This window comes from Cryptotermes secundus, unplaced genomic scaffold (assembly GCF_002891405.2).
Source record: "Cryptotermes secundus unplaced genomic scaffold, Csec_1.0 scaffold259, whole genome shotgun sequence".
NCBI classification, from domain to species: Eukaryota; Metazoa; Arthropoda; class Insecta; order Blattodea; family Kalotermitidae; genus Cryptotermes; species Cryptotermes secundus.
The window spans coordinates 89313-104593 of NW_019742445.1; the positions used below are offsets into that span (position 1 = coordinate 89313).

A 15281-nucleotide genomic window follows, 5' to 3' on the forward strand; every position below is an offset into this window, starting at 1 on the left:
AGATGCTGCAAGAACAGCCACCGAGGAAAAGGAACGGGGTTGCACCGTTAGGCTATTCGGGACGAACAGCCTTAAGGAGGGAGCAGTGTGGCATGTTGACCCCTACCTCCCCAGCTGCACGTAGCGGTAACGTAACGCTCGCGTAATAGGCGAGTAATCACCCCGCATCCTGGCAGCTATGAGCGGTGACGTCACGAGCGGAGCCGAAAGGAGCCGAGCGGAGCCGAAGATAGCCGAGCCCCCGTAACCTGGTAACTATGCAAGGCAGCCGTCAACAACTCAGGACAGCGTGGCTAGCAACAAGGCACCAGGCAACAACTGTCCGATCGAGGCTACATAAGACGCAGCGAAGGCTATTCACAGTCAGTTGTACTGTAACAGTCGCCGAGTCGAGTTGTACTGTGACAGCCGCCGAGTTAGCCAGCAACTAGTCAGTTGTATTCTGGCATTTGGAGTGTACTAATTGTGATACTGCAGATAGCAGTAACCGTAAATCTGTAATTTGGGTGATTGTAAGTGCGAATGTGAAATAAAATTCGCTATACAAAATACGGCGTGAAGTTATTTGTCGCGATATACGCCCGATACGCGACAATATATTCAATAACTGATGACTGTTAGGAAAAAAAAAAACTTCTGTTACATTAAAAAAATGTTGACTGAACATTAAATTCCTAAATATAAAGCATTCACACAGAAATGAAATGATCTTGTGTTAGTGTCCAAGAATAGCACATGGCTTGGGTCTTGCCCGTACACTATTTCAATGCCAACAATTTAAGATACCTGATGTGAGGATGTGTCCATCTCGACTAAAGGCAAGGGTGTGAATGGGACCCTTGTGGCCTGTCAGTTCTGCCAGAAGGTGGCCATGAGCCAGGTCCCACAGTAGGACTCTTGAGTCTGCACCTGCTGATGCCAGAAACCTCCCCTCCACTGAGAAGCACAGGGAGTATACTGGAGCCTGTGGCAGCATCACAATGACAATAATTTAGAAAGATTACACTCATGGTAGAACACATACTTAGTGTGTTTGATAACAAACTGCTGAGGAAAACGTCTGACCTACAAAATTTGACGGTGAAGAGGAACTGAGAAAAATATACAATAAAAATGCTCATAATATGTACTATGGGAGTGTGCTGTAGCAAATATAGCTTATTATGAGCATTTTGTCTTAGTGAGCATTTCTTTACACACTGTCAATTTAATTATGTACAGCACAGAAATATTGATTGATTTTAATGAAAATACTTTTTCAGAAATTCAACTGTAACGTTTTTTCTTCTTTTCATATATGGATTCCTCTAAACAAATGTTTGGCAAAATGGTGTAGCTGCTAAGTTTGAATCTTGACAACTCATTTGTTGGTGACAACACAGCACTCTCATGTTTTGACCCCTTAGGGTTTCAAATGCTCCAGAAGGTGAATGGATAAGCTGCAAACTGTGCATATACAGGGTGTCTACAAAAGGTCTGACACATTTTGATCTTTAATAATTCGGGAAATAATGAAGATAGAAATAAACCTTTAGCAATGATGGAAAGATCGACTCAAAAAGTTTATTTTCCTCTTTACAGGTCACGAACGTGTTCATAGCCCTCGGTGCAGTGTTCATTGTTGAGAAAATGGCGACTCCACAAGAGAGAACGCAAACAGTGGTGTGGTTTTGTGAAACGAAATCGGTGACACAAACGCAGAGGAACTTCAGAACACATTACCAGAAAGATCCTCCTTCTAGAAACAGTATCATAGACTGGAAAAAGACATTTTTAGAAACAGGAAGTGTCCTCAGTAAGAAGAGTTCTGGATGTCCCAGCGCAAGCAATGTTGATGCTGAGCATGTCCGAGAAGCATTAAGAAATCTTTGAGAACAGCGAGAAGAGAATTGAATATGCCAGTTTCAACAGTACACAAGGTTCTATGGAAGAAATTACGGCTGTATGCTCATAAGATGCAACTTGTGCAAGCTACTGAACAACATGATAAGCCTAAGAGAACAGATTTTGCAACAGATATGTTACGAAGAATAGAGGATGATCAAAGATTTCTTACAACCATACTGTTCTCCGATGAAGCGTGCTTCCACATTTCTAGAACAGTCAATCGCCATAACGTCGCATCTGGGGATCAGAGAACCCTCATGAATACAGTGAAATGGCAAGAGACTCCCCAAAAATGAATGTGTGGTGTGCTCTTATGCACGATCGAGTCACTGGACCTTTCTTTTTCGCAGAAAAGACAGTCACATCAGTCATTTACCTAGACATTGCAGCAACCAGAGTAAGAGACGCAATAACCACTGTGGATGTCGGTATGCTTGCCCGAATCTGGCACGAAATTGAATACTGTCTTGATATTTTACATGCAACAAATGGAACACATGTACAACTTTATTAACAATAGACACAAAACTTTTTGAGTTTCTCAATCCAACAATGTAATCAGTTTATTTCTATCTTCGTTATTTTCCGACTTATTAAAGATCAAAATGTGTCAGACCTTTTGTAGACACAAAACTTGAGGATAATAGTTACTGTATAAAGAGAAAATCTTGATCAAATGCAGACAAAATTAACTGAATTTTATATACAACCAATTTAACAGCAGATTATTTCAAAATTTCCACAGACCCTGGGCATGGAATTTATATGGAAGATAAGGTCCATGTTAGAGAACTCAAAATCATCCATCACTAAAATGACTAGAAAGGAGTTGAAATCTGAGGCTCAACAAAGATACTGGGATTCTTCACGCAGACAAAGGCAATTACACTGTGGTGTTGGAGGAATCCAACTATATGTTAAACACTTTGCTAGAGTCCAGGGTTTATGAGCCTGAACAATCTACAGCTGAAAATAAAAGGAAAGTACAAAACTTCCTTGCCAAATACAGGGTGATTCACGAAGTTTTACCCCAGCTTATGGTACATATTCGTGGGGTTATTATAAACTTGTGGTCGATTTTCAACAGTTATGGAGTAACAATAGATTTTCAAAACGCATCATTGCGAATGCAGCGCTTTGCTTCCTGCGTGGGCAACCATGCATTCCAGTCAGCTGTGTCAGCAGATAAGGCAGACCAGCTGGAATGTTGCACGCACGGAGGCAGGCAGAGCGATCCAGTAGTAAACAGGACATTGTGTTGGTGACTTTGTGAAGTTATGATGCCGTACAGGTTTTCCACTGAGGAATACGCCGATATGGTGTTTGTTTCAGGTGTATGTGATGGAAATGCGAGAGCTGCTGCTGCCAAATATCACCGGCGTTATACTAATCTCAGGATTCCGAATTGTAAATCCATTAACAGTAGATTCAACACATTAAGACAAACTGGTTCTCTCCCAAGCATTCATATACAATAGGAACGAAATCCTCAACATGAATTGTGTGAAGAAGAAAACATTCTCGATGCTGTAGAGCGCATTCAGCCTGCCGGTACAAGACGTCTAGCTCGGTGGTTCGGTGTTTCTCAGTCCATGGCGTGGAGGACTCTTCATGAGAATGGGTTGCATCCTTATCATTTACAGCCAAGTACGTACAACACCTACAACCAGGAGACTGTACTCTTCGTCTGCAGTTCTGCAACTGATTAAATGGAAATCGGCAGTTGTACCGCTTGATAATGTTCTGCAATGAGGCACAGTTTACATGGGACGGGGTCAACAACAGTCACAACTTACATGTTTGGGCAGACAATAATCCCCGTGCCACGATAGAATCGAATTTTCAACACCGATTCAGTGTCAATGTCTGGTGTGGTGTTCTGTATGATCAGCTAATGGGGCCGTTCATTTTTCCTGGCTGCTTAACTGGTGAGATTTACCTCCACTTCTTAGAAGAAGAATTACCACAGTTACTTGAAGATGTTCTTCTGGCAACAAGATGCCGGATATACTTTCAGCATGATGGGGCACCTCCTCACTTCTCCCATGCAGTAGCAGCTCACTTGGATCAGCATTTCCCACAGTGGTGGATTGGTGAGGGAGGCTGTAATGCCTGGCCTCCCAGGTCGCCAGATCTAATGCCATTAGATTATTGCATTTGGGGATGGATGAAGGACATTGTATACCAGGTAAAGGTACAAACACGTGAAGTGTTGCTTGAACGTATTCTGGACGCAGCGATGACAATAAGGAAACGTGTGGAACTACGAAATGCTACGAGCGCGGTTCATATGCATGTGACGTGTTGTGTTGACATGCAGGGAGACATTTTTGAAAATCTTATGTAAATCCAGTCGTCTTGTAAAGCACTACAGTGTAAAGGAAACAGATTGATAGAAGGGTGTGATATGCAACCATTGGTATGTTTACAGAATGGGATGCTGAAAATAATGTAATTTTGTAACATAAAATCAATGAAAAATGTTGCACAATGCAAAATTAAATTGAAAAAAAAAATGGTTTTAGAATGCTTCTTTCCTAAAACATTAATGATTTAAAAAGTGTTTGTATTGCATTTCTAATTTGTTTTGACTGAAATTCGAAGAGAGAAGGATTTCTTGCCAGTTTTCAAATTACTGTATCTCTTTAATTATGAGTTGGATACCATTAGTATATTAAAATTTTTTGTTCCAAATTACATCAGGAATGCCCTCCCTAAGTGGGGGTAAAACTTCGTGAATCACCCTGTATAAAACGGTTCACCTTAAAATGGATCTTAGATAAAAACGCTGTGACGACGTGAATTAGACTGAACTGACTCACAACAGGGTCTGATGAAAGGTGCTTGTGAAGACACCAGTCAGCATTCAGTTTCCATAACAGGAAATTTCTCAGTGCCTTGAATAATTATCCACTACTTTCACTACTCAAAATAAGCCCAGCAGTCAATACAACAAAGCTGTACTGCATAACAAAGTCAGAGTTGACAATATGGATCACTCAGTTACCTACAAATCATAAAATTGTGGGTTACTGTGTTACCTGACCTTGTGTCCTGTCATAAGTCGTACATGGTTTCCTGTAACACAATCCCAGAGCCTCACTGTTCGATCACTAGAGCCAGTTGCTACATAGTTGGAGTTGGGATGGAACTGGATGCACTGCAAGAGTTCAAAACAGACTGCTTTATGATGGAGAGTGAGCAAATGTGACGTCATAATTAAATGCATAAATACCGTGACATGTCAAACCGTTGTTTGACAATGGGATATGGAATGAGGTTACGCAACAGTAAAGAAAGTGGTGGCTGCCCATGCCGTGCCGAGCTGAGGTGCACTGGTTGCTACACAGCGATGCCCAGCAACACCTCTGTAAACATGGCCATTACACAACAGTGAAGCGAGGTGCGTTTTTGGCTGTCCGACTGAGGGTTTATAAGAGTAACTGGAATGACTAAGGAGTCAGATGAGTACAAGTTACGAGTATTGAGTATTTGGAGTATTTGGGAGTTCGTAGAAGACCTGTGAAGATTTAAAGGATTATTAAGAAAACTTTATATGTGTGATGGTGCAGTGATACTGGAAGTGTAATTGGAAGATCTCATGTGCAATATCTGGACTGATTTGAAGTGTCAATTCCTGGGTGGAGATCCGTTGCTATGAAACAACTAGTGCATATGCAATGGTGAATTGAAGTGTGTGTAAATCAGCTATAGCGCTGTAATTTGAGTGTAATTGAGAGAGTGCGTGTAACCAAGCTGTCAATAAATCCAGTCGTCCAAACTAGGACCCATCATTTCATCACACATATACGTGACAATACTATAGGAAATTACACCCATTTAACACTTTGCGGACTGGACGCATGATATCAGGCTTTTTGCTTTTAAACGTGGCTGACTGGTCGCATGATATCAGGCTTTTAGGACACATTAGGTTGTTAACACACTATACCTTGCTCTGGCGCCATGCAACTGAAATTAATACTGTGTAATAAATCTTCGGAATGTATGCTAGGTATTCAGTAACTTGATCTGGCTGGCTACAGTCCCTACTTCAAAAGAAAATAAACTTTGCCCCTTCCAGCTGTTTATGTACCAGGCAGGAAGTTAGTAGAGGGGAATATGTTTCAAGGACAAAAGTGGTTGAAGGCAAAGTGATCTCTCAGACTTGTTTTCCGATGAGCTATCTGACATGCCTTGTGGAGGAGTGACTCACATAGTGGAAGTGACAGGGGTCAACAAAGAATTGTGGCCAGAGATAATAAAAGTGAAAGTTGCCTTGTGGCTTATAAATTGTGCCATTTTCAATTCATTTTTAGTTTAAAAAAAATCTAAACCCTGATTCAAAATTGAAATACGTGGGGCAATCCAAAAGTTTCCGAAATTTGAATTTTGCGTGCGAATGGTTATGAGTACATCGAAATACCGCTAGGTGTCTCCTCACACATCCTTCTTCAATCAGTGTGGCAAGCGGCGTCCACTTGAGTGGTTCGGTTTATTGTTGATGAACGTATTTCCATTGTTGTGTTTCCGTGAGTTTGCGGTTTTGCGATGGCTGACCTGAGAGAGCAGCGTGTCTGTATAAAGTTTTGTTTCAAACTTGGGAAAACTGCTGCAGAAACGCACCAAATGTTGAAGCAAGCTTTTGGTGAAAACAGTTTAGGCCAGACACAATCTTACAACTGGTATAAGCATTTTAAAAATGGCCGAACATTGACTGATGATGACGATCGTTCGGGATGGCTGTCAACGGGCAAAACACCAGAAAATGTCATGGAAGTTAGGGATCTGACTCTGCAAGATCGTAGACTGACCATCCAAGACCTCTGTAACACCCTGGGACTAAGTTATGGTACATGTCAACGAATTTTGTCAGAGGAACTGAACATGAGGAGGACTGCGGCGAAGTTTATGCCACGACTGCTGCAAAATGAACAGAAGCAGCATCGCTTGGAAGTCTGCAGGGAACTTCAGCAACAGCTTCAAGAGGATCCAGACTTTCTTTTGAAGGTTGTCACTGGTGACGAAAGTTGGGTTTATGGCTATGACCCTGAAAGCAAGCAGCAACTGTTGCAATGGAAGAGCCCTTCTTCACCTCAGCCAAAAAAAGCTTGACAAGTCAAGAGCAACATTAAGTCCATGTTGATCTCTTTTTTTGATACTGACGGGATTGTTCATAAGGAGTTTGTCCCTCCAGGTCAGACAGTCAATAGAGTTCTATCGCGATGTTCTAAGGCGTTTGAGGGAGAACATGAGGAGAAAACGTCCAGAGAAGTGGCGCACGAATGACTGGGTACTCCACCATAACAACGCATGACTGCATATGGCTTACAGTGTGCAGGAATTTTTGGCTAAAACAAGATGGCGGTTGTTCCCCACCCACCGTAATTGCCAGACTTAGCTCCATGCGATTTCTTTCGCTTCCCCAAGATGAAAATCAATTTGAAGGGGCGAAGATTTGATACAGTTGAGGAAATTCAAGCGGAAACGCAGATGGTACTAAACACCCTAACGAAGAAAGACTTCCAGGATGCATTTGAAAAGTGGCAGAAACACTGGAATCGGTGTATGCGCTCCCAAGGGGACTACTTTAAAGGTGATGGTGCAGAATAATATCTAGGTAAGATGTAATAGATTTTATTAATATATTTTGGGAACTTTTTGATTGCACCACGTACAAAGCATTTCTGATGAATGTGGCAAAGGCTTGGGCTACAGACCAGATGGTGGCGGCAGAACCAGAGTCAGACAGACTTGGTGCAACCTAGCCCATCAACTTCCACCCCACACAGGCCTCATGTGGACACCCCTGGGTGACTCTCGGGTGATATGCGGAAACATACCCTCGTGAAAATTGTGAAGAGTGAACATTCCAAGGGGAAGCATTCTTCTAGGCAATGCCATGTTTGCGCAGTTCACAAAAAAAGGACTATGACTGTCTACATTTGCAAGTGTGTAATGCCACTTAATAAAGGGGAATGTTTCCAGAAATATCACATTCTCAAGCACTTCCACGAGCATTGGTAAGGGTTCTCCAAAAATTTTAGTACATAAAATTAATTAGAAGATTTTATATTAATTTTTAAAGTGAAAAGTGCAAAAGTTAGGGTAGTAGGTATAAAAATGCTGGTCCCCAGGGTGATTTAAATATTTAAATTGCCGGTCCACAAAGTGTTAAGAAACCTACATTCCCACTTTCCACAGGCAATTTTAATAGCTCCTTGCATAATATGAACCAAAGCATAAATGAAAGGATGATCATAATTTAAAACAAAATTGCAATCAAAAACAAGATTCCTTTCCCCACCATTAGCATCTCCAATATTATGTGAGAGAGGGAAAAGCATATCCTTAAATATGACATATTAAGAAACTTCCAGTGAAGATAATACATCTTGAAACTTACTTCTTTCTTTTCTCCTGTGATGTTTCTGTACCAATGAATTCTGGATTTCATTTGGAATTGACTCAGTTGGGCTGAATCTATTTTCTCAAGTGGATTATGATCTGAGACTAGGTGGAATGGAGAGCAAAAATTTTCCAATGTGTTCTTTGCTACCGTGCATACCTTATTAGCCTTGATGTTCATTTACTGCAAATACAAATCTACTGTTGCAAAGAAAATTGCCTTAACCACTACGCTACTGCATGCCCTGTTTATGTTATGTACGAATTTTATATATGATGAGCTGTTCTGAAATAAGAGATGAAGCTTCAATCTGAGTTTCATTTATGTTAATGATTATAATAAATGACAATAAATGCCAAAATGAAATTCACTCAATAACTTTCGGTGTAAGACCTTATAACAAATTTCATCAAACTCAAGTACTTCTGGAGATAAAACATGTAGTTGGACACATTCTTCCATTTATTTTATGTACATTATGCAAATAATACATAAAAAAAGAAAGAAAATATTACTGTTAGTAAAAGGAAAATTTTCTATCCAAACAAGAAAACTATGAACTGGCAGTAGACATGAAAACTGATGCTCTATTACTGACCTCAGATACAAATATTATAATCTTCACAAAAGTAAATGCCTTACATCAACGTCAGAGAAATGGCCTGCAAGTATTCGTAGGGGCTGATGCTGATCAGTGGCCCATAGGCGGGCTGTCTTGTCATGACCAGCAGTGGCAAAGTAGTAGCCATGAGGTGCAAACCGCACATCCCACACAGGGAAGATATGGCCCTTGTAGCATACAAGGCATGTCCATGTCTGAAGGCTCCACAGCCGCACTGCAAGAAGAAAAAACTTCATACCTACAGTGTAACCACCATTGAATGAGTATGATTTACGACAAGAATTTTATTACATCAGGAAAAATAACTGGTGCCATAAATTCCTTGTCACAGGCATGGAAAAATCTTGCATAATATGCGGACTTTCTCCAGCATTCATCATCAGAAGTGATTCTTAACTAGCTGTAACTATTTTCTGTGGCATTTGTCATCAGTTATTAGTCATGCTTTCAAGCTATTTACAGTAGGAGGTTAGTCCATGTATTATTAATATACCTCTGGGCCTTTCCCTTGTCTAGGAGAAGAAAGTCTGCATTCTATAATCTGAGTACTGTACATCTTAATAGAAAATTTACCCAACCTTGAGGCAATAGTGTTTAGCATGCATGTGTAAAGTCCTTCCAACATGGAATAAAAAATGCCAGTTGACTTCTCTAAATGTTATACAGAGCAGTAGGGAACAATGGTTTTAGAACCACATTTAATTCAACTTCATGGCTCGGGGTTGAATTCGCTCCATAATTTAGCCAACAAGAAATGACCATCATGTAACATTATCTGAACTTCTCTGAGTCCAGCATCTTGTTTCATTGAGTATTATGTTATATGACATAAACACCGTCCCAAGTGCAACAATTTATTGTAGTTCTTTTGTCTTGCCCTCTTCTACACTACATGTTTCGGCCGCAAACGGCCATCCTCAGGTGTATGCACTTACGTAGCTGTTACACCGCATTTAGTTTAAAATTTAAAACCATAAGTCTTCACAATTGTTCTTTCTGTCGTTACCAACAGGTTTCGATTTATCAGAATCTATTTCGCTGATATCTGTCTGCTTTGTGCATTATCTTTGTTGCCTACACTCGTCAATTTTGATATTATGAACCGGCACTTTTAAAATCTTCAGTTCCAATTTAAAATTCTTTTAAAAATTAAAATTCTCAGGGTTACTTGCCCTATGTCTGTAGTGCTGCAGCAGCTTCTTCTTCTTTTCAGCACTGTTATTCTGTGTAGGCTCCCTGTGTGCAGCCGCTGCTTATCTTAATATCTTCATAATATCAAAATTGACGAGTGTAGGCAACAAAGATAATGCACAAAGCAGACAGATATCAGTGAAGTAGATTATGATAAATTGAAACCTGTTGGTAACGACGGAAAGAACAATTGTGAAGACTTATGGTTTTAAATTTTAAACTAAATGCAGTGTAACAGCTACGAAAGTGCATACACCTGATGATGGCTGTTTGTGGCCGAAACACATAGTGTAGAAGAGGGCAAGACAAAAGAACTGCATTAAATTGTTGCACTTGGGACGGTGTTTATGTCATATATCGTATAGAGTGCAACAGGATGCTTAAATATAATAGAGTATTATGTTGCTTGCCTAGTGAACTGGAGATGAAAATTTTTCTGTGGTTATGCTGCATTCCTACTTATGGTAACAAAAGGAAAATGCTTAGACTTGTACAGGAGGCCTGAAGTATTATATGTCTATGAAGTCAGGCACTCAGAGAGTGAAACTAAACAATGATGGTATGGATCGACTTCTTTGAAAATGAACTGAGAAAGCTCATCTTCTGAAAGGATTTCCTGTCTGGAAGCAAGAAAAAGCATTAAAACCACAAGGTGTCAGGCAATTCTGATGCGTTTAGAATGTAGCTGTAATGCGTTTTGCAGGTGCAGCAGATAGTGTGCAGGACTTTTGCTTGTACAGGACAGCTAAACCATTCAGTTGTGGGTATAACTGAATATGCAAGCATGAGAAAATTTTAACTTGTCAGTTCAGATATGCTAAAATAATCTGTTATTTTAATATTTCCATGATAACTGCTCCAAAGGACGATAAATACAGTCATATTCACTTATTTTTTTAAACTAAGTGCTGTACTGTAATGTAGGTCAAGGGTACCCAAACTACAGCCTGCGGGCCACATCCGGCCTGTAAAAGAATTGTGCAGAAATGTGGCAATTGAACTGATTTTCCAATGAGTACTGGTAAATGTGATTCCGAGCCTACTGACCTGTCATATTATAGTGCAGTTCGATGCCTTAGCTGTGGAAAGGTTCCTTCGCGCTTCTTTCAGCTCAGGGATGAAATTGATATATTTCTTACCGAGAAAAACCATCACTACCCACTTTTATCAGACACCGAGTGGCTTTGGAAATTAGCATTTTTTGCTGATCTGGTGAACCATATGAACCATTTGAATTTAAGGTTGCAGGGTGAAAATAACTTAGTCTGTGATTTATTTGCACTTACCAAGGCATTCAGAGCAAAGTTGATACTTCTGGAAAGCCAAGTGAAAAATTGTAACTTTGTTCAAATGCTATACTGTGCAGAGTTGCATAAAAAGGTGAAGCAGAATTTTATCCGGCCTGTTGAAAGTGCTAAATTACCTAATGTGGCCCACGGTTCGAAAAGTTCGGAGAACTCTGATGTAGGTAATTAGAAGTAAGTGAACAGACTTGAAGCTCATGTATTCCAACCACTTTCAGATTCTGAAAGTACCCATCAGAATGAACATTTCTATCAGTTTTATAAATTCTCATTATATGGAGACTGTACTACATTTTCAGTTGTACAGAAAGATTGGCAGGAATTACAAATATATGTACCACTTGGTACATCTAGAATATATGGCGTTAGCAAGTTAGATAAACAAAATGGCCAAATAAACAATTTACTTGACACTAGAAAAAGCAAAGGAGTATTACTGATGCTTATAATTTAATGTATGGAATACCTGTTGTATCCTCTGAACAGGATAATAACAGTGTTCTGTCTGGACTGAAAGCCACACGGTACACTGGCCCATTATGTCCATGAAGAATTCTGCTTGTCTCAGCTGAGCGATCGTCCATCATGCGAACCAACACATCATCTACAAAACAAAGCCAGTGCACTTGTCCTTATACTTGATTTTACTGAAAGGGCTGAAGAGACATCCCTCTCCCAACAATGCACCATAATGCTAATGTTTCATTCTTCTAAAATGAAATGAGATTCAGCTATACTCACATCTCTTCCTCTATGATATCTCTGGGATATTTAAGATATGTTTGAACCACTATGGGAGGATTAGTTTTAAGAGTCCCACCTCAGGCCACCATCACAAGGAGATCTGGATGGCTAGCAACTAGGCTGCCAAATACAGGGTGGGGCACAGAAACTTCCTTTTTATGAAGACGCATTGTGAAGGGGGGGGGAGGTTGCAGAAAATTGGGGATAGGCTTGGCGAATGCAGCAGTCGCGGAAGTATCTGTCTAATACCCCTCAGTAGGAAACATGAGGTGGACGAGTGAGCAGCGTGCGTTCCGCACTCACTTTGGAATTAAGCTCAGAGGTCCAGTTCCTGACCGGAAATCGACTGTTTTGTGGGTAGAGAACTTTAGGACAACCGGGAGTGTGGTGAAAAAAATCATCAAGACAACAACAGACCGTTACGATGCCAGAAAATGTGGAGGCAGTTCGACAGTCAATTTTGAGATATCCAAGATGCTCTGCTTGCAAACATGCAGTCACCCTAGACATATCCAATTGTTCAATGCACCAAATTCTTCACGAACACCTTCATTTCCATCCCTATAAGATGGTTGTTGTGCAAGAATTGACACCACATGATTTCCAGAACTGAATAATGGTGTGCGAAATGTTATTGGAAACTTTACCCCCTGACGCACTTGTTTTCTTTAGTGATGAGGCACATTTTCACCTATCTGGATATGTCAACAAGCAGAATATGCACTATTGGAGTGGTAACAATCCCAGAGAGCTCCATAAGAGGCCACTTCACAGTGATAAGGTGACAGTATGGTGTGTGTTGTCGAGAGTTGGAGTTATCGGCCCTTATTTTTTTGAAGAAGACAATCATGCAGTTACTGTCAATTCACAGCGGTATGTGGATATGATTAAAAACTTTCTTGCACCAGCTCTTGAAGAAATGCATCTAGGAAATGTCTGGTTCCAACAGGATAGTGCCATGGCCCACACATCCCGAGCTTCGATAACAGTTTGGAGGGCAAAGTTCCCCGGATGGCTCATCTCGCTTCGAGGTGACATCCCCCTGATCTAAGGCCCTATGATTTCTTTTTATGGGGATACCTCAAGGCAGAGGTTTTTAAACATCGCCCACAAACCTGCTTCAGCTGAAGAATGTTATTTGGCAGGAAGTAACCCAAATTTGGGTGCACATGTTGGAACGTGCAGAGGGGAACTTCAGAAAACGGTGGCCACCACCTTCAAGATATTTTGTTTAAAACACATGATTTAAAACTTTAAAGTATGTTCTTTCATTAGCTAAACATAAATTTTGTCTATCAGCCATAATTTTTCTTTTATTCACCTTCAAAAAAGGAAGTTTCTGTAACCTACCCTGTACAACAAACAATTCTGGGTGTTCTAAATGATAGTCCATTAGTGGTGGAATGTCAGTCACCCTGGAAACAATACTATAAAAATACTAAAAAAGCATATTAAGTTTATGTTAAAGATCAATGTACAGTAATATAGCCTATTCACAACTTATTTCATATTTAGGAGGATGATGCTGTAATACAGACTGCCATTCATATGCTGTTCACAGTGATATGCAATGATCTTTCTGTGAATGAGAACCATTAGCCTAGTATTAAAAATATATTGGGTTCAACCCTAAATGCTATCATTAACATAATAGAAGTAATAACCAATCTGTGATTTGATGTTTTCATAATAGAGAAGGTTCATATAGTCTTACGGGTAGTATGGTACATAAGTACTAATATTTTGGAGAAACATGCTGCTTACATAATCAGGATAGGAGAGAGAATGTTCCTTCAAAACATTTGTATTCATCCACCACACTATGCACTGTTTATGCAGAAGACCATAATAAATGTCAGTACAGTGATAATAATAATAATCTGAAGACAAGATTACAGCTAACTCCCAAATGTGTAATATATGGAGAATGTTCACCATAATATTGGTACAATGAATCAGTCTCAGTGTTTCAGTGAATGACAAGTCATTCTCAACCATAACTTTGACCAAAAAACTCTAGCCTAAACGGGCTGAAATATTTATGCAAAGTGATAGTGATATTTACATAGAAGATGAAGGAGAGGAAACGCTGAAAGAGTAGGTGCTGGAAGAAGAACCACAACTGTCACCACTCACCAACAAAAACACAATTAAGCCAGCGATGTCACAGTAAAAGTTCTTGCCAGAAGGCTGGAAGGTAATGGACACAAGCTATATAAGGACAATTCTTTGTTTTCCCTTGAGGTGCTTGAAGACCTGACAAAGAAGACAATAATCACAGGACAGTACGACCAAAAAGGAAGCCATGTCATATCTGAGGCAGTCATCGGCTTCTCACCATGCAGGCCCAGGGTAATGAAGGACTTGTGGACAAAGTGGCACTGGAGCAGGTTTTTCTTTGAGTATATTATTATTATTATTATTTATTTATTTATTTTGATCTGAGCAATGCATTTGACCTTGTCCCATATTCTCCTCTTCTTCATAAGCTTAGTGCTTTTGGGCTTTCTGGTGGCTATGTAAACTGGTTTCACAGTTACTTATCCAGCTGGAAATCTCAGGTTCGTGTTTCTGGTATTTTTTCCTCACCTTCTGAGGTTCTACAAGCATTATGTTTTTGGACATTACCCATCATCCTGTCTATTTTCTAAAAAATTGTCCTGTTTATTTTTCAAAACACAACGTTTCGGAGACTGCATTCTGTCCCCGTCCTCAGGTAAAACCTACTCAGTTAGCTCCAATAGATAGAGCTACCTGAGGACAGGGAAAGAATCCAGTCTCCAAAACGTTGTTTTGAAAAATAAACATGACAGCTTTTTAGAAAAGAGACAGCATGATGGATAATGTCAAAAAACATAATACTTGTAGCAGTGTACCATCGTCACAAACTTTTAGAACTTACTTCTGAAGTTCTCTCTGGTGTTCCTCAGGGATCTGTCCTGGGACCCCTGCTCTCCAATGTGTTTATTAACGATATATGTGATACAGTTTCCCATTCCAAGTATCTACTTTTTGCTGATGATATCACAATTTACTGAGCCATCAAATCTCCTCAGGACTGCAATCTATGAAGGTAAGTCAATAAGTAAGTTACAAATGGATATAGAACTTAAACAAATAAGAG

General features: G+C 40.0%; 1 protein-coding gene across 1 annotated transcript in view; it reads right to left on the minus strand.

The window, feature by feature from the left end:
• LOC111873143 (transcription initiation factor TFIID subunit 5) overlaps positions 1–15281 on the minus strand; it is an 84918-nt gene that overhangs the window by 4159 nt on the left and 65478 nt on the right. The window contains exons 8-11 of the mRNA XM_023867591.2: positions 11880–12017; positions 8939–9132; positions 4934–5047; positions 787–964 (exon numbers count right to left, since the gene is read on the minus strand). Of these exons, the coding sequence (XP_023723359.2) occupies positions 787–964; positions 4934–5047; positions 8939–9132; positions 11880–12017 (624 nt within the window). The remainder of the gene's footprint in view (positions 1–786; positions 965–4933; positions 5048–8938; positions 9133–11879; positions 12018–15281) is intronic.